At 40.6% G+C, this 17,926-nt stretch overlaps 7 protein-coding genes across 7 annotated transcripts; 3 read left to right on the top strand and 4 right to left on the bottom strand.

Annotated features, from left to right (window-relative positions):
* Nucleotides 1-269: 269 nt before the first annotated feature.
* On the bottom strand, nt 270-1,638 carry EAF02_008349 (uncharacterized protein). The gene is made up of 2 exons (XM_038904397.1): nt 1,198-1,638; nt 270-1,132 (listed from the first exon to the last, which is right to left on the bottom strand). The coding sequence occupies exons 1-2, from the start codon at nt 1,501-1,503 to the stop codon at nt 389-391; spliced, it is 1,050 nt and encodes a 349-aa protein (XP_038756119.1). The 5' UTR covers nt 1,504-1,638; the 3' UTR covers nt 270-388.
* A 4,109-nt stretch (nt 1,639-5,747) lies between these two features.
* EAF02_008348 (uncharacterized protein) lies at nt 5,748-7,484 on the bottom strand (the record flags this gene model as incomplete). Its single annotated transcript, XM_038904396.1, has 3 exons — nt 5,748-6,626; nt 6,675-7,118; nt 7,182-7,484. The coding sequence occupies 3 exons, from the start codon at nt 7,482-7,484 to the stop codon at nt 5,805-5,807; spliced, it is 1,569 nt and encodes a 522-aa protein (XP_038756118.1). The 3' UTR covers nt 5,748-5,804.
* A 251-nt stretch (nt 7,485-7,735) lies between these two features.
* Nucleotides 7,736-9,582, top strand: EAF02_008347 (uncharacterized protein; the record flags this gene model as incomplete). Its single annotated transcript, XM_038904395.1, has 3 exons — nt 7,736-7,884; nt 7,943-8,138; nt 8,194-9,582. The coding sequence occupies 3 exons, from the start codon at nt 7,736-7,738 to the stop codon at nt 9,580-9,582; spliced, it is 1,734 nt and encodes a 577-aa protein (XP_038756117.1).
* A 566-nt stretch (nt 9,583-10,148) lies between these two features.
* EAF02_008346 (uncharacterized protein) lies at nt 10,149-10,418 on the top strand (the record flags this gene model as incomplete). Its single annotated transcript, XM_038904394.1, has 2 exons — nt 10,149-10,171; nt 10,214-10,418. 2 exons carry the CDS (start codon nt 10,149-10,151, stop codon nt 10,416-10,418), a joined length of 228 nt encoding a protein of 75 aa, XP_038756116.1.
* A 1,145-nt stretch (nt 10,419-11,563) lies between these two features.
* On the bottom strand, nt 11,564-13,444 carry EAF02_008345 (uncharacterized protein; the record flags this gene model as incomplete). Its single annotated transcript, XM_038904393.1, has 1 exon — nt 11,564-13,444. One exon carries the CDS (start codon nt 13,442-13,444, stop codon nt 11,564-11,566), a length of 1,881 nt encoding a protein of 626 aa, XP_038756115.1.
* Nucleotides 13,445-15,514: 2,070 nt separating this feature from the next.
* On the bottom strand, nt 15,515-17,009 carry EAF02_008344 (uncharacterized protein; the record flags this gene model as incomplete). The annotated part of the gene is made up of 2 exons (XM_038904392.1): nt 15,515-16,696; nt 16,755-17,009. 2 exons carry the CDS (start codon nt 17,007-17,009, stop codon nt 15,515-15,517), a joined length of 1,437 nt encoding a protein of 478 aa, XP_038756114.1.
* A 295-nt stretch (nt 17,010-17,304) lies between these two features.
* Nucleotides 17,305-17,855, top strand: EAF02_008343 (uncharacterized protein; the record flags this gene model as incomplete). Its single annotated transcript, XM_038904391.1, has 4 exons — nt 17,305-17,364; nt 17,418-17,453; nt 17,520-17,657; nt 17,715-17,855. The coding sequence occupies 4 exons, from the start codon at nt 17,305-17,307 to the stop codon at nt 17,853-17,855; spliced, it is 375 nt and encodes a 124-aa protein (XP_038756113.1).
* Between the last annotated feature and the right edge of the window lie 71 nt (nt 17,856-17,926).

Here is a 17,926-nt window from a genome sequence, read left to right as displayed (position 1 = left end):
TATTGCTGTGATTCGCGTTGATGATTTTCTGGAGGGAAGGTCGCGTCTCGCTTGCTATGCTAAAGCTCAAGATGGAGCCAAAAACCAAAAAGCCAAGACTATAATAATTCACGTGATTACAAACCAACCAAGGCAAAGTTAACACCTTAAATTAGTAAGGCTCGGGCTGTTAAAGTGTCAGGCACATAAAATATGACCCTCGGCTTGAAGCGGCACGACTCCGATGGTGGAAGGAAAACATGGGGTAGTTATCTACGATAAGTAGTATAATAAGAGTAAAAAGGTATTAATTTTAATAGTATAAGAGTAATTTATTGTACTTTTAGTAGTACGAGAGTAATTTACTATAGACTAAATTAGGAAATTCTAAAACTAACAATATTGTACATTATTGCTTCAACTTCTCGGTGAGCTCTGGGACCTTGTCGAACAGATCTCCAACCAGTCCAACATCGGCGACTTGGAAAATCGGGGCATCAGCGTCTTTGTTGATTGCTGCAATGACCTTACTATCCTTCATTCCTGCCAAATGTTGAATAGCACCAGAGATACCTGCACATAAGTACAACTGTGGCGCTACAACTTTTCCTGTTTGACCGACCTGTAAGCTGTTGTCGGCGTATCCACTGTCTACAGCTGCTCTTGACGCTCCAATGGCTGCCCCCAAAGCATCTGCCAAAGGCAGCATTATTCTGTCAAACTCCTCCTTTGATTTCAAGCCTCGACCGCCAGATACGACTTTACCCGCAGTGGCGAGATCTGGTCTATCTGATTTTGCCAGATCTTCTGATACCCATTCGGTCTGCGATTCAATCTTAGGGTCTACCCCCTCCTCAATTGATGCTGAGCCACCCTCCGCCGCCGCTGCTGCAAAAGCTGTTCCTCTGATGGTGATGATTTTGATTTCGTCTGAAGATTCGACAGTAGCAATTGCATTACCAGCATATATTGGTCTAACGAAGGTGTTCTCATTTTCAATTCCTGTAATATCCGATACTTGTTGAACATCGAGTAGTGCGGCAACGCGGGGCATAAGATTCTTTCCAAAAGCTGTGTGTCCGGCAATGATGTGTGTAAAGCCACCCTTCTTAATATTTTCTACTAATAAAGGAGCATAGTTTTCTGGCAGACCCTATAACAAAATTATCAAAATCTGCTGATCGGTGGAACCGATCGTGAGCAAATAGGTCTCCTTACCTTGTCATATGCAGAATTGTCTACAGCAATAACCTTTTCAATTCCTGCAACTTTAGCTGCTTCTTCGGCTACAGATTTTATGTTTCTTCCCGCAATAAACGCCGTTATTGACCCTCCTAGCTTTTGTGCTGCGGTGACTGCCCCAAGTGATCCATGATTAAGTTTACCCTCCCGTTGTTCCAGGACGGCAAGTGATGATAATAGTCTTGCGAGTGCCGAGAGGGAAGCTACTGGTGTAGGGCCAGCTTGTGTTCGTAATTGAGTCCGCGCTTGGCGTAAAATAGAGTGGCCGGCTCGTGAAAGCATTGTTATGAAATTGGGAGGAACAAAATGTTTCGGAGCGTAGCGGAAAGAACTTGGGAGTCGGATTTTACGGAATTTTTTTGTGTAATGGATTCGTAGAAGCAAACATCAGTTGATTAAAAGGAGGTGCATTTGGAGGTGTATTTGGCGGGGTGCATTTGAAGGTGCATTTGAAGGTGCATTTGTAAGCAATTTGTAAGCAAGAGGCACAGATCTGGTGGATGCATCAGGCGTTTCTTAATATTAGAATCTAAATTAGAAATTATAATGAGAAACTAAATAAGAAATTATTTCACTATTCTACTATTCTACTATTATATTATTCTATGATCTATAATAAAAAGATTGTATTTTATAATTAGAAAAGTAAGTACTCTAATAAATTATTAGAATTAATTTCGTAGTATTATATAATACGATTATTATTATTATTGGTAATTTTCAACCGGGCCGTAAGGGCGAGCCTCCCGAGGGGCATTACGGTTGGGCTAAATGCGGGGCTAGTTTATATGATCCCCCTTTCCTAGGGATAGGGCCTCAATACCCTCATTAGCTTCCCAAGCAATGGCTAGCGTACTTGCGCTTTTATCTCCGATCCTCTGAGTGTCTCCATATGCGCTTTCCGATTTCTTATATAATGTTTTGATTGAAAGCTACTTTATCCTATAAGAATAGCTTTTATATATATTCTATTACAGTATAATATATTGTGTACATCCATTTCCTTTTATATAGCTTTGCTATATTAATCGCCTTCCATTCTTTATTTGTAATCGCCTGAATCGATCGATCTGTTTCCTTCTCTCTTTTTATTCTTCTGATAGTATCCTGGAGCATATGTTTTTGTAGAAATCAGTTATAACAATGAATTCTGTAAATTTGATTAATATATACATTAATTATTTCAATAGCCGTTTTTGAGCTGCTTAATTGTAAGATAAGTATTTGGGCTTGATATTTGAGGGTTAGGTTTTATAGATTACAAGGACTTTGTAATAATACATAATATGCTCAAGGGATTTGTATATATTGTATAAGCAGTAAACTATAACCTCCTTGTGTTTAAATTATTAGTAATAGTTTTCGAAATCGCTATATACTAAGCGGATCGCTAGTATGCAATAAAGAGTCGCTTATAGGAGTTCAAGTTCCTTAGAGCATTTGTCTGTATTTCCTGAATTCTATTTCTAATACTGTTTGGAAAGCATTGGTTTCTGTTTAATCTATTATATTTATACTATCGATCTTATTGTAGTTTTTGCTATAGAACAGATACTATTCATTATAGGTTGGTTTGTATATCCTGAGGCTAATCTTTTTATTCCTTTGTTAACAAGTATGTCCGCTCATTCATTCCCTTCGATTCCTGTATAGCCTGGAGACTATTTGATTTGGATTCGATGTATCTATATCAGTTTGTAGTATTTGAGGAATGTCTACTAAGATAAAATAGAGGCTATACCTCTTATTCCCTATATTACTAATATACTATCAATATATATACAGATTTCCATTTGTTTTATACTCGTGATATTTCTGATTATTATTTGAAGGCCTTGATATACCCCAATCGCTTTTGTATCGAATATATGAGAGTTGTAATGTAATCCATTCTTTCCTTTGTATATTATTATTTATCCTCTATATACAATATATTCATAGCTTATTCGCCTATTATCCTTATCTATCTATTCTAATCCATCTAAGAAGATAATAATCTGATCATGTATACGCTTATTCCACCATTCTTGGAATTACTTAATCACTACCTCTTTTGTAAGGCTTTTTGTGGAATCTGTTCGATATCCTAATATATAATAAGGCCCTATTAATATCATCTTCTTAATTCAAGAGAGATACTGACTAATTATCTGAATCTTTATTCTAGCTAGCTTTAATTAGTCTTCTCTACTACCAAAAGAGTATATAACTCTTATCCCTCAATAATAAAGAGAATATTTTGAATTAATAATTTGAATACAAAAAGATACTCTCCATTTTATTTATTCTAATATTATTTCTGCTAATAAAAGAGTGCTATTCTTTATTAATATTGAATTTGGAATCATTCGCCAAACTAAAAGAACTCCTTTGATCACTAATTGTAAAACCTTATTGATAACTAGAATTGCTCCTTCTAGTCGAATACTTACTATCACTAATATTCTGTTTCAATACTGTTTAGTGATTTTTATTTGTTCTATATACCATACCTCTACTCCATAGAATAGAGCTGGGTATAAGCAAGTGATCATTATTTTCTGTAGGGATGCTACTAGGGGTCCGTTTGCGGTCTGGACTAGCCCTCGAATATAGTATGCCAGTTTGTAGCTTTTAACTACTTGTATTTCAATATATTGTTTGAATATAAACTTGTAATCAAACCATATATCTAGCCATCGCAAAGCTGATCCTAATGCAATCAGAGTTATAATACAATCTTGGTTTATTTCATATATTGAATTAACGAAGTGTTTATGCCATATTATATGAATCATTTTTATCTTTTTGAATACAAAGATTATTTTATTCTTAGCTCCCCAGCAAAATATATCTTTCATATCTCTTACTAACACTTTAACGTTTTGTTGAACATTTGCTGATAATCGGTATAAACAGATATCGTCTGCATATCCAAAACGAAATTCAGGGTCTTGTTGAAATAGCTCTGCAAGATAGAGCATGTATAGAACTAGCGAGAGGGGTGAGCCTTGTGGAATGCCGCATTCCACTGAGCTGTAGCCAGTTATTGCTTTGTTAAGTCTGACTCTGAGTTGCCTTTGGGATAGGAAGGCAGAAATGAATTATATTATAACTACTTTCTAGAATATATTATAATACAAAGTAGGTTCGCTACACCTACAGACGCTTTCCCAGCTCACTTGTGATAAAGCCACTAGTACTAGGCTTCTATAGAATCTTTTGATTATATTAAACCACTTATTGCATAATTGCCTTCGGAAATTTCGATTAGAATCAAAACTATTTCTTTATGCCTCCATTCCTATTTGCTTCTTAAGTCTATCTGATATCTCTATTATGTTCTTTGCTCTATAGTATCCGATTATAAACCAATACACATATCCATCCTTTCGAGTTATATAGATAGTATTACTATCACTATTATTATATACTACGTCTTGCGATTAATAGTTGTTTTGTGTTACCTTACCGGATCTCTCTTATATAACAAGGCTGACTATATCTTGTAAACTTGCTATTTCAGATTTCTAGCCAGATAGCCCTTTTATAATATTTTTAATTTATTAACCAAAGCTTTACTTATAAAATTTATTTCCCTAATATATAGTTTATAATTGAAAGTAGAATGCTAAGAGTATGTTGCACATGTATATTATAGGATTAGTTTTTACCTGAGATCCTTTATTGCTGTAATACTAATCAAGCATTATCAAGTATGGCTTACTAAAAGCATTCTTCCTATATCGAAACTTCTTTATCACTATGCCGTTCCTATGTATTCGAAGATAAGATACTAAAAACGTTCCTTTTTCTATTTCATATATACTTCTGCCAACCCTAGTAGATATTATCCTAGCCTTTATATACTTTCTATTACTCCTCTTATCATTTGTAAATATCCAATCCGGTATATCCACAGATCATATGTATTATTGGATTGTGAAAACTCTATACACTAATGCCCCAGAGGTATTCTATCGATTTTCGTTTATCAAGTTAAGGATATCGGTTCTGCTTCTAATATAGGCTTTAATCAGACTCAGCTATATTATAGAAACTTCATTATTTATTGTTTCAAGAACTAGTTCTGCTTTATAAACACTTTGCCATAATATGCTCTAGCTCTACTCCCCACACAGATTTATAAAGGCATGGTTTCACATCAATCCCACTCTCATCTCCTTTTCACTATTAAATGATTTTCATTTCCGTTTTGCTAATAATCCTTTGTTCCAAACATCTTCACAATTACCCTCTAATGATCAGCTACACATACCTTCGCTTCCAATACAGCCTCCAATTAATATACAACCATCACCCAGCTTTAGCTAACTCTACTTAGCTCTCCGATCGCATAATCGAAGGTTCATAGGATACACCACATACAGGTGAGAGTCATCATATCCCTTATATAATACGATGATTTCTATAATATATATATTTATCATTTAAATATATTTTATTGAAAATTATATTTAGAATTCTAGAATCTATATATTTATAGTTAGATTTTATTATAGAATTTAGCTTGGATAGATTAGAATATAAATGATATAAAAGTAATTTATTGAGATTTTAATAGTATGAGAGTAATCTATCGTTTAATCTAAGACCTTGAGCATGTCTTCCACATTTGTAAACTTTTCTCGCTCCTTCCCGTTACTGTTACCTCTCCTTCGCTCGGCTGCATCAATCTTCTGCCAGTCTTCCCACCTGACCCTTCGGCAACCCTTCTTGTCAGCCTCAGTTTTTACACCATCCCATCCAAGGCCAGAACCTCCAGCATTGCCATTGAGAAATGTTGCATGTGCATACCAGTCTTCAGCTATCGTATCTGCGGTCGAAAAAGCATCCAGCATGGTACTTGCAATTACACCTGTCGGTCCTCGTTTTACCCACCCAGCACAATACATTCCTGGAATATGCTTAGACGAATCCGAAGTTGACCATCCTTCGTTATCATTGACAACACGACCCAACGGATCATTTGGTATGATGCCTAGGCTATCATTAAATGGTATATCCAGATCCGAGAATCCTGGCAACGCTTCTGACTTGTAACCAATAGATCGAAAGGCTAGAGAGGCTGGAAGATCAACCATTTCTCCAGTACCATTTGCCTTAGCTATAGGATCAAAGGGGTTTGGACTCAGTAAAGTTTTCTCAAATGACATGCCACCTAACTGAGAGGGGGAATGATGACTCTGATTAAACGATTTTGGTGAGAGGCAAAAGTCAAGTGACCATGATTTAGCTGCCGACTCCAAGGAAGCACTTGATCCCTTTTTGATAATTTCCATAATTCTCTTCGAAGCTCGAGGTAATTTCGATATGTCCTCTGGGATTAACGATCTATCAATGGAATGAAAAGCCACCGAATCTAATTTCGCCAGCTCACGAATTTCTTTGATCGTGAATGCAGCCTGTAATCGTTAGCATAAACACGCTCCACTCTGCCCCATAAAACAAACCTGCAGAGGACCCCTTCTCCCCACTACTCTCACTCTTCTGACTTGACTTTTTTGCAAAGTCTCAATAGCTCTCTCCGTGATGTCGGTAGTTCGCAGTACATCGGGGTCCTGCAAGAGGATCCTTGCGACATCTAAAGCTACATTGCCTTGTCCGATGACTATTGCTTCATCGCCCTGTGTAAGATCTGGGTCAAGATCCGCATATTCCGGCAGTCCATTGTACCATCCAACAAATGCCCGCGCAGAATAAATACCCTTCAAATTGTCTTCTCCCGGGATATTAAGCGTACGATCTCGAGATGCGCCATACGCATATAATATGGCATCGTAATGTGGCAATAGCGAGGCGAGAGGTAAAGCTCCAGCGTGATCTCCTATAGATATGTTCCCAATGAAATTAAAGTTCGGCGATTCAGCTACTTCGCTGAATTTATCTTGACAATTCTGTTTAGCATTAGCACAACTTTCTCTTGTCGTTCGGTCTGGATCTGGCTAATTGAGATTTACCTTCACCTCAGGATGGTCGGGAGCAACTCCAAATCGTACCAAACCAAAGGGTACCGGTAGATGCTCATACATATCCACGATTGAATTCTCAATTTTGGACATAACCTTATAAGACGTGTAAAATCCAGCAGGTCCTGACCCAATGACAGCCATCCTAAATGGTCTACCATCGTGAGCTCTGGGCTTCTCAGTAAGTTTTCTGGTAGTATTTGTAAACGCCCTTGATCGAGTGATCAGACGTATGCGTTGCTGTGAAGAGTTCGCACATCTTGTGCAAATCCAAGGACTCGCGATCCTGTTCATTTTCTTTCGCTCTCCAACGTCATTTGAAAGCGTTCGGAAATCTTTATCGCATTGTCCGATAACGCTGCGCTTCGTAAAGTGATCGTTTGTTGCTGTGTTAACGAAGCTTGCATCTAAGTTGTTGATCCAAGCTCCAATCTCCAGGATTAATGTCGCAGGTTATACCCTTGATTCATTCTTTGCAAAATCCACGTTCCTGACTTCATTCCTGCAATATTCACTCTGTCTTTCATTAATAGTTGTCAGGTATAATGGGTATCCAACCTCCCTTCATTTATGACCCAATCAAAACAGATTGGTCCTTTGATCCAAAAGCTGTCTCCAGAGCGAGCTTATCACCCCAGACACCACGGCCAAAGCGACCAGATGGTCCTTTGGTCAACTTCAATGCACATCCTGAGTACGTTTGAGTATGCCGTTGGAGATTATTGTAATTTATACTGATATGCTTTCATCAGTTCTTATCTCATTGTTCCTTCTGGACATGGGGATTCTGAACCAATGGACCCTTCTGTCAAGAAGAGAGTCAAATGGACTAGAAAAGTCGCATTGGTATTGCGATGTTTTCAAGTCTTGGCAGCAGTCGGCCTTCTAATCATGTCAATTTTGATCACGGGCTTGGATATGGTTTCAGGGTGGATCATGAAGCTTGCGGTATGTTATCCCCAGAATGCGTCATGTCAACTACCGACTGATTGATATGTCTCAGCCCGCAGTAGCAATTATTCATACCATTTATGGGGTATATCATTTAGCGCGAAGATCTGGCGGCAGAGCGCCCGGATCTTCAGCATCATATATGGTGTTTGCATCTTTGACTGACATAAGTATTGTACCATTTTATGCGTACATCTCTCTCGCAGCTAAAACGAAACAAACTACTTGGACTACATCTCTTTCTGATAAGACTCTTCTAACAATTTTCACCGACATTCTTTTCTACGCAGCCACAGTTGGAGGCGGGCTTCATTTGATTACTCTTGCTATATGTCTATATCTCGCTGTCACATTCCGCAAAATCAATCAACTTCCTCCGGATATGAATCCTCTGGAAGATAATCTCACTTCTCGCCACAAACGTAACAAATCATCCATCTCAACTTTCACCACCATCACAGCTCCATCTGAGAAAAGACTGTCAAGGGGTTCCAACCTTGAGGATAAAAGGCGTTCTGGAGCCGCTTATGAGGATCTGGATCGCCCTCCAACAATACCTTTCTTCCACACGCGGACAAATTCCAACGAATCATTCCAGACTAATCAATCCTCACCTCGTACATCTCGCACAGATTCTCCGGCTCGCTATAATGCCTACAAGCCCAATCAATCACCCCGTCACTCAGTTCCAGACTTCAAGGCAGCACCGTCAATCTCATCTTCCCCAAAACGCGCATCTCACCAGTCGTACACCTCAATTCCTGCCTCTGATCTATCCTTCCACACAGCTGAAGAATCTACTAGCAATGCCAACGCTGATAGTGGCGTTATAAGTTGGTTCACTAGTGATTCTCTCAGTAAGAAGGGCGATCGCAGTAGCGCACCAAGTTCTCGGCCCCACTCGCCCAAAAAATCATCCACTTCCATCAAGTCTTCTTACCATCCCTTGCCGCTTGATCCCGCCGCATCCGATGATTATGATGACAATTTCCATCTACCCAATCCGCTAACGGAAAACCCTCCAACCCCACGTCACAATTTCCCCTCCTCGTCATCCAAATATTCCTCCCAAGCCCCGTCCGCAATCAATCCAGATGCCGATGAACATGTCGGCAGCCCAAGTGTTGATATAACAGACGAGCCATCTTGGCCTCTACCTCTGCGTTCTCCTGAGATTCGCGAGCTAACACCTAAGCCCCTTCGTACACGTGATTCGGACTCGGGCGATAGCTTCAAGTCGAAGTACTATGGAGATTTGAAGCCTGCAACACCGCCTGTTATGGTTGGCGGGGATGGGCGACAGGTTAGCAGTGGAACTGATTACACGGGTCAACGTGGAAGCTACAGGAGAGATGTCAGTGGCAAGATTGCTGAAGAAGGGAGAGGAGGTGGCGTATGGGGAGCAAGGCTGAGGAACATAAGTGGGTTACAGGTCTTGTAAATGTACTAAACGTAATAGTGCTTAGACATGAGACAAAAGTCGAGGGGCAGAGACTCATGATGAAGTTTCTCGCCTGGAGCTTTAGAGACCCGAAATCTTAATGAAAGAGTCGGAAATACAAACTAGTTTCTATAATTGGTTGTAGATCTACTTTCGAAATTAGGACGTCATTGGAATTCTGAGATTCCATGTACATCATATACATCTTTCTACAGTCACGATGCTAGGTGCTAGGCGTCAGCATTGGATATGGAATGGTTACAGAAATTTAGATATACGAGAATATGGTATAGGATCTACGAAATTGTTAAGCTTGGTTCACGTTGCTATGTATCGAAGAGGGAAACAGGCTCGTTGTATACATTTTTGGTTTTTGCGACTTGTAATTTAGGATTAATACGTATTATGTATATCTGTTATTTATAAACCATTGCTCCGTTAAAAATGTGCGCAGTACTTAAGAGGTGTTCTTGTGACGATTGCTAAGCCCTACGTAGACAATCGCGCTTCGCCAGTTCGCCCTTCAATCATCAAAGAAACCCATTTCATTCATCAACAAGACATACATGGGAGAGGTCTTCGTCATTCTGTAAGATTCAAAGTGAGTTGGCAAATAATTTTCCATCTACAGATTGGGTTTTGCTTTATCCGGATTCCACTTGGGTTGGTGGAATAGCGATGAAAGCGACATGAAACACAGAGCCGCAAACTACATTGATGAAAATTACAAACCAGATATCGATCTGTTTTTCTGTTTTCAACTTGTGAGAAATAGATCATCTGTCACCATGTCCTCCAAAGGCATCTTGTACAACGAACCCATCTCGGGTATTTAGTTCACTACGGATCTTGAAACTAGAATCGAATATCAAATCTATCTTACATCGGATCATCCAGAACATGAATTTAACCACCTAGGTGTATACTATGAACATTAGAGACTACTATCTGACAACCCTAGTTGGACATACTCAACCTTGGTTAATAACTCAATGGAATGAGAAAGGGCTGGAACAGCAACTTGAAGGCTAAATTGCATGGTATTATCTGGAAGAACGATTACTATTCTCTCGGGGAGCAGATTGGTAACCTGTGCGGTCCTCGCGTAATGAAACGGCTCAGACGAGCGATGGAAATAGGGTTGTATGTCTTGCTCATCTAAAAAGCAGTAATCCATATTCAGGGCAGGAAGATACCTGGTGAGATGGCATGACTGACCACCAAGGTATGGAAAAAGAGTCATTTCTGTTTATCTTTACTACCAAGAAGAACCACAGTGAAATAGGACAGAGACACATATTTCCGTTGGCTCTCGAACTGTTAGACTGGTGCCCTAAAGGGTTAGAGGACCAATTTGGCTGCTGTTTTTATAATCATCAGGTTCAAGCTGTATCATAAAGACATGAAACCAGGTTCTCCGACAATATTTTACAGTTCTTGAGTATGTGACTAGTACCATTGCATCTACCATCTTCTGTACACTGGGAACTGTTGCAATTGGGATACCAAAGTTATAATAATTTTTTATTGAAGGGGAGTTTCTATTCTATTCTATTCTATCCTGATAATTCCTGTTCCTATAGTGATCTGATCTGATCCTGTTCTGTTCTGTTCTGTTCTGTTCCATTCCTATTCTTATCCTACTGTATACGTACGAAAACTCCAAGAACTCCAAAAACGCCAAAACTCCCAACTCCCAACGCCAGAAAGACAACAGAAAAGCACAAAAGCAAAACCAAATACACAATACAGAATACAGAATACAAAAGAATCAAACAACAGACTAACCCAGAAAACAGAAAGTTCAGAAAACAGACCCAAGTGAACCAAAATATCCGTGTTCCTCAATAAAAAGAGCTCCTATGTCTCCTATGTCTTTTCCTCCTTTCTTTTACAGTTCTTTCCTTTTTTTCTTTCCTCTCATTCCTTCGCCAGTAGTGATGGTGCACGTGGTAGTGTACGTCACCACGCGTACCGGCGTCTAAACTAAAAAAGGCACCTCCATCTTCTCATTCTCCTTGGTGCATTCAGCCGAAGGGCTGGAAGAGCTTGCAGCTTTGCTCTCCCATCCCTTCTCAGTGCTGGCCCAACGAACACGGCGGTGTTCCTTGTTCTTCTTACTTTTCTTGCTATTGTCGAGCGTTCCGGTGCGTGGGTTGTAGCCCGTAACACCAAGATAATCGTCGGCCCGGTCGCTAGCTGGACCAACATAGTCTTCAGCATAATTTCTTTGAAGTTCAGAATACTCTTGAATGGGTAGAGCTTGTTCCTCCATCTTTTCTTCTACGACTCTCTCAACTCTCTTCTTGCTCTTGCTGCGCTTGTGACTACGTGATTTGGAGCGTGAATAACCAAGGTAATCGTCAGTGAGATCGCTGATCAGATCGATATACTCTTCAGCAGAAAATCTTTGAGGTTCAGACTGTGCTTCGATGCTGGCCTTTTCTTCCATCCTAGCCTGTTCTTCGATCCTGGTTTTTTCTTCCATCATAGCTTGTTCTTCCTTGCTGGCTTGCTCTTCCATCCTAGCCTGTTCTTCTATCCTAGCTTTCTCAGCCCTATCCTCCTCTATGCCTTTTGTAACAAGGGCACGCCAAGCTGGCAGCAACCAGTCATCGACTATTTCACTTTGACGATGGGCAGCGCTGGGATGATAATCGCAGAAACACCAAGCAAAATGAGAAGAACAGGTGCCATGACGAGGGCAGTAGAAAGTTGGAGCTTCACCCTCCTCAGTGGACTCAAATGGGACTGATTCGAAGAACGTTGGAGCGTTTTGCAAAGCTTCAAGAGCCTCTTTGGCTTGTTGCTTGGTGTGGCCCCTCTCAGCCCGATTGTTAGGGTGTAAGGCCTTCAAAGGTGCCAGGATTTCCTGAGTAGAGGAAAGACATTCACGAATCTTGGCTCGGTATCTTTGACGGTGGGAGACTTTGGTTGTCTCCAATGGAGTATGAATAACAGACTCTGATATTGAGCCTGAATTTGAGGTAGGAGTGTCACTGCTAAGCTCGGAGACTTTGACTGTCTCGAATGCAGTGTGAATTACAGACTCTGCTTCAGAGGCTGACTTTGAGGTGGGCTCGCTGCTGAGCTGCGAGATCTTTGAGCGAAGTTTTTTGTTTTCCAACTCTTGGTTGAATAATTTTGCTTTTAAGTTGTTGATCTCCCTCTCCTTTGGAGATACAACGACAGTATCAATACCATCCTGTGAGTAGATAGAAAGAGAATAATCCGAAACAGACCATTGCTTCTTTTGGTAAACGTTACCTGAAGCTCCTGAATCTTCCGTAACAGCGATACTGTCTGCATTGACAATGTTGTCCAAATGAACATCATTGTTCACATCATCATGATTATCTGAAACAATGTGATCACCTGCGATGATGTGATTGTCTGAAACAATTTCATCCTCTAATTCAACGCATTCATCCGAAGAAAGGTTATAGGCGGAGAATTTTGCTTTCAATGTCTTTGAAGACAGACATTTTCGAAGCTTAGCCTTGCACCTCTGGCGGCGCGAGATTTTGACCGTCTCATCATGAATGATCGTGTCTGTGGATTCTTTAGAGTCATTAGAGAAAATATATTGGTCAAGCTCGCTTTGCTTGTCCTCCGACGAGTAATGGATGACGGTCTCTGAGGTGTCTTCAGAGGTGAATGACTTTGAGCATTCTTCCTCTGATGTAGTGGGGTTATAATGTTCAGGCTCTTCTGGTGAGGCTGATTTAGATCCCTTGGATCTTCTGAAAAGCTTCGAGCGACGAAGTCTGCGAGGTATGATGTCTTTAGCACCGTCCTTTGCAGTGCTATAGACGTCCTCGGCGACGAAGTAGCCGTAGTAATAGATGAGGTTGATGCCCATGATGAAGGTATCAAGGTGGTATAATGGTTAAGCTGTTGACTGGCGTTTGAATGAGAAACTTGAATGTTCAAATATAGTTGAGTAATCGAGTGGAATACTGATTGTAAAGGGATAAAGTTGTGATACTGATCTTAAAGCGTTGAAGTGTGAATTTTGAGATTCAAAATTGTGTTTGATAACGAGAATTGTACAGTATTAACTTTGTCTGAAGAACGAAGAGAGAGAAGAGAAAGAAAGCAATAGATAGAGTAAAGGTGGGAGTATATATGAAATGGAGCCAACGATGCATTCTACTAGCAATCATCTGGTCTTCAATGAAGTCATGGAGAATACTTCTCCGCTAGTGGTCAATTGTACGGGCATGTAGGCAGATCCCCAGACCACTAACGGAGAAGTCTAGAGCTCGATTATTCTAACTTTGTTTCTCATAGCCTTAATTGTTTTTGGTGAGCTTCTATGCATGTTCTAACAGTGCTATAATAGCACTGTTATGGACTCAAAGAGGCTTGTATATGTGTCATCGGGTGCTAGTTGATGGAAGATCCGGATAGCTCCTGCTTAATTTAGCAAATAACGTTAGCTTCCCCACTAAATCAATCATAAATTTGTCCATATACGAATAAGATCGCCCTACCTTAGTAGTTGCATTAGGATGTACTATAAAACTTACAAATAGCTAGTATTATCTGGAGTATGGTATTATGTTTACTAACAACATTGGGCTATACCAAAGAATGCGGGCGATCACAGGTTGACAATGTTCCTGATACAACACACATCCAATGTATAGTCACAGTAAAGACACAGCCTGACTCGTTAGCTGGTGTTCTATGTGAATTGCAGCATGTCGCTTTAATTTGACGCCCATTACCATTATCATAGAGCGGCCTGAAGCATTAATACACCATAACTAAAGTTATGTGATGCTTTGTTTTGGCGATACTTGCAAGCTCACAACAATCAGCATGCCGGTATAGAGTTATAGATCGTAACTTTATACATAAAGTTTCGTCTTCCAAAAACAGTTACTATCAAACTACGACAGTGGAAAATAAAATCCCGACAAAAGAAGAATCAGATTGACAGCACTAGGCCAAGCCCTATATTATGAACGGGTCCGTCTTTCTATCTAAAGGTCAATACTAGCAATCTGCGGTTCAGCCTTACTAAGTTCGTTCTTTGGTGCCGAATAAACTAACTTTCATTGATAAGGATCTAGCGCACGTCAACACCAAACCTTATATTTGATGCTATAGATCCTGACAGTCCTTTCAAGACTAACAATACTCGGCTATGAAAAAGGGCCACCATATACGAATCGTGGACTTATCTATGACTGTATATACTCATTGTATTAACGCTGCATTTATCTCATTGCAAGATCTTCTTCTTCAAGCTTAGTTTTTTTATAGCGTCGGTCTTCGACATCGGAACAGCTAGCTTGATTAAGCAGAAATGTTAATTTCATCTATCGATTGACTGAATTCTTAAATATCATGTACTAATGGGACGAATATCTTTTTTAGACACCGCATACTAACGGGATCTGCTTCAGCCTTTCAATACCGTCATGGAAACTATTCTTTCAAAACCCAAAACCTTAGTTTCAATGCGGCGGAATGTTTGATTGAGTCAGTGTAAAAGCATTCAACCCCAAATTATGCTCAGTAATTACTTCAGACTGAGAAAAACAACGTGTAGACGAAAAGGAAAGCAATTGAAAACAATGGGAAAGTGAATGTAGAGTTTCATGAAAGCAAGCTAGATCAAGCGCTCACATGAAACGAATTTTTTTTCAACTTAGGTTGAGATACAAGTAAGTGATCTTGCATCACATTCTCCTTAACCCCACCAGAAATAAGCGAGACGGTGAAAATAATCGACATACGAGCGTCACCACAATTCCAGTATCTGTTAAAATTATACACACTTACCTACTAAGAGATAATTTTTGGAAATGGTATTTGTCATTACTATAGATCGTGCCACCATATTACCGAACCTGCTAGACTCCTAAAAATGCATTGTACAGTTGACTTAAAAAGAATGGAAAATCCGCTATGAAAAAAATTACCACCTGGAAGGGCCCCTTTTATACGGACTATGCTCAACGTTCCCAGATCTTACTCTTGGATCGAAGGCACTTGAGCCACTAACCCTTCTATCATTCTCAGTGCTTGAAGATGGCATTCTGCCGAATGGTCGAACGTCGCTGCCTCCCTGCACTCTCTTCATCGGGCTTGCTTCGTTCTCTCTTTGATCTCTTCTTTCCCTCCCTGCCATATCTAAAGAGCTTTTGGGTGTGTCTCTACGATCTCGTCCCTGCATGTCGAACATGCTGCTGGTCTTCTTCAAAGGCGAGTTGGCATGATTATAGATACCCAAGCTACCACCATCCCCCGACCCAGTCGATGTGGCAGTAGTAGGAGTTGTTTGACGGAATTGGGGTTGTCTCATGGATATGTTTGATATCTTTCTGTTGTAGGGCGAATCTCGCGGTTGCTGAAAGGAAGCTGAAATAAAGGATGGAGCAGGAGAGAAAATTTGACGGGAGACTGGCTTGGTAGGACTAACACTGTCCGGGTCAACATACTTAGCGTAGTTAGGATTTGGATTGGTACGGAAGCCTTTTTTGAGAACCACACTCGGCGTGTAGATTTCAATTTCCTCCTCTCGTCCGGCTTCAGCACCCGGCCCAGAAAACTGTGTGCCAACATCTCGCATGACCGGATTCAAACGGGGATGTACAAACTTGGCATCATATTCGCTCATGACTTCTTTCTGTATAATGCTGTTGTCCTTTTCTTGCTGCGAAAAATTTGTTTCTAAAAGAAGTAATTGCCCAGTCATCAAGGCTTCCAAAACCAGAGTAGTAAAAATCGTGACACTTGGTCGAGCATCTGAAGATAATGTTGGAAGGAATAGCCAATAAACCAGTACATGTCCAGGGCTAAATAGGCAAAATAATCGTAGGCAAACTGGTATAGGATCCCAAACAGCGATCTCCCAAACGTCCCGAGTCGGGTCTGGATGCGCTCTTGACTGCGCACTTGTGTCCCCTAGCATATTCGAGAAGAACCGAAGAGGAGATGAAGATACTGGCGAGGAGTCTACGCGTACTCTGTGGGCAGAAGGGGTAGTGGGAGCAGTTTCGATAGAGCTCTCGAAGAGGCGGTAATTGCGCTTTCGTGAGAAGGTTGAGAATGCATTCAAGATCGACAATGCCGTCAGTAAATAGACAACTAGAGTAGACTATTAAATCAGTCAGTATCAAGCTACACAAGTCACTATTCACAGTGGTAACTCTTACCAAATAGCTCAACCATCCCGATCCTGAAGGCACATCCCCAAATACATCATCTCCAGTTCCATGACCTTCATCTCCACTATTCGCCCTCGCAATTAATAGTATAAAATGTAATCCAAAACCCAGTGGATTAGCATACGCTTTCGAATCCCAATCTCTTGTTTCGATTTCCTCCGATATCCATAATAACCAATCCTGAATATTAAACCAATCCGTAATCCGTTCACGAAGCGGTCTTCGGCGCACAAGTCGCGGCATAATGAAAAAGATGTCGATGATATCTTCACATCGTTGAACGGCAATACATGAAGCGAAAATCGTAAATCCGATGAGTTATTGCAATCGAATTTGCTTCCTTGCGATTTCCGTTCCTGTTGTTTACCGCAGAGGCGTTCTGGGGAGATGATTTATATTTTGGACGTGGGTCATTGTAGCTGCAGCCAGGGATGCCGTACGCTAGCGCATAACTTTAGTGGGGCCTGAGAGCTCACCTTGCTTAACGCTGCCACTGGATTGATTGTTTGGAGAAGTATATCAAACAAACATAGACAACATGGCAGCTCCAGCATCTGCCTACAAAGATAGGCAATTTCTTGCCGTCATTGGTGATGAAGTGAGCTTCAAATCGATCCAAGCTGTTGTGAATGTTGCTAACCAGCCTTGTAGGACTCTGTAACTGGACTGTTGTTGGCAGGCATTGGTGTATGAGATATCTTGTTCTACTCTGCGGAGTTATCGCCCGAGAAAAGATTACTGATGAAGGCATAGCATGTCACTTCACCGCCAGACTCGCAGAAGAACTTCCTCGTTGTCGATAACAAGACAGATAATGCCGCCATCGAGGAAGCCTTTGAAAGATTCACAACCGAGAGGAAGGATATTGGTATTTTGTTGATCAACCAACATGTAAGATAGTTGTTACAATTAGCTTTGGAGCATGCAAGACTAACAAAGGTTTTACAGATTGCGGAACGTATACGCCATCGAGTAGATACATACACAGCCGCATTCCCTGCATTGTTGGAGATACCTAGTAAAGATCACCCATACGATCCGGAGAAGGATAGTGTTCTAAGAAGAGTTCGAAGACTCTTTGGAGAGTGATGGTTAGTTGTTGTGGTTTTAGGGGGAGATTGTGTGCTATGGGTAGGGTTGTGTGTTTAAATGGCTAGAGA

Source organism: Botrytis sinoallii (assembly GCF_014898435.1).
Source record: "Botrytis sinoallii strain Bc 23 chromosome Unknown BSIN_015, whole genome shotgun sequence".
NCBI classification, from domain to species: domain Eukaryota; kingdom Fungi; phylum Ascomycota; class Leotiomycetes; order Helotiales; family Sclerotiniaceae; genus Botrytis; species Botrytis sinoallii.
The sequence above is the reverse complement of the archived record's forward strand: the minus strand, read 5'-3'. Positions and strand labels throughout refer to the sequence as shown.

Coding starts and splice junctions, on each gene's coding strand:
- EAF02_008349 (XM_038904397.1), bottom strand. CDS start 1,503: ATGCTTTCACGAGCCGGCCACTCTATTTTACGCCAAGCGCGGACTCAA. Junction 1,133..1,197: donor ACAATTCTGCATATGACAAG/GTAAGGAGACCT, acceptor ATTTTGTTATAG/GGTCTGCCAGAAAACTATGC.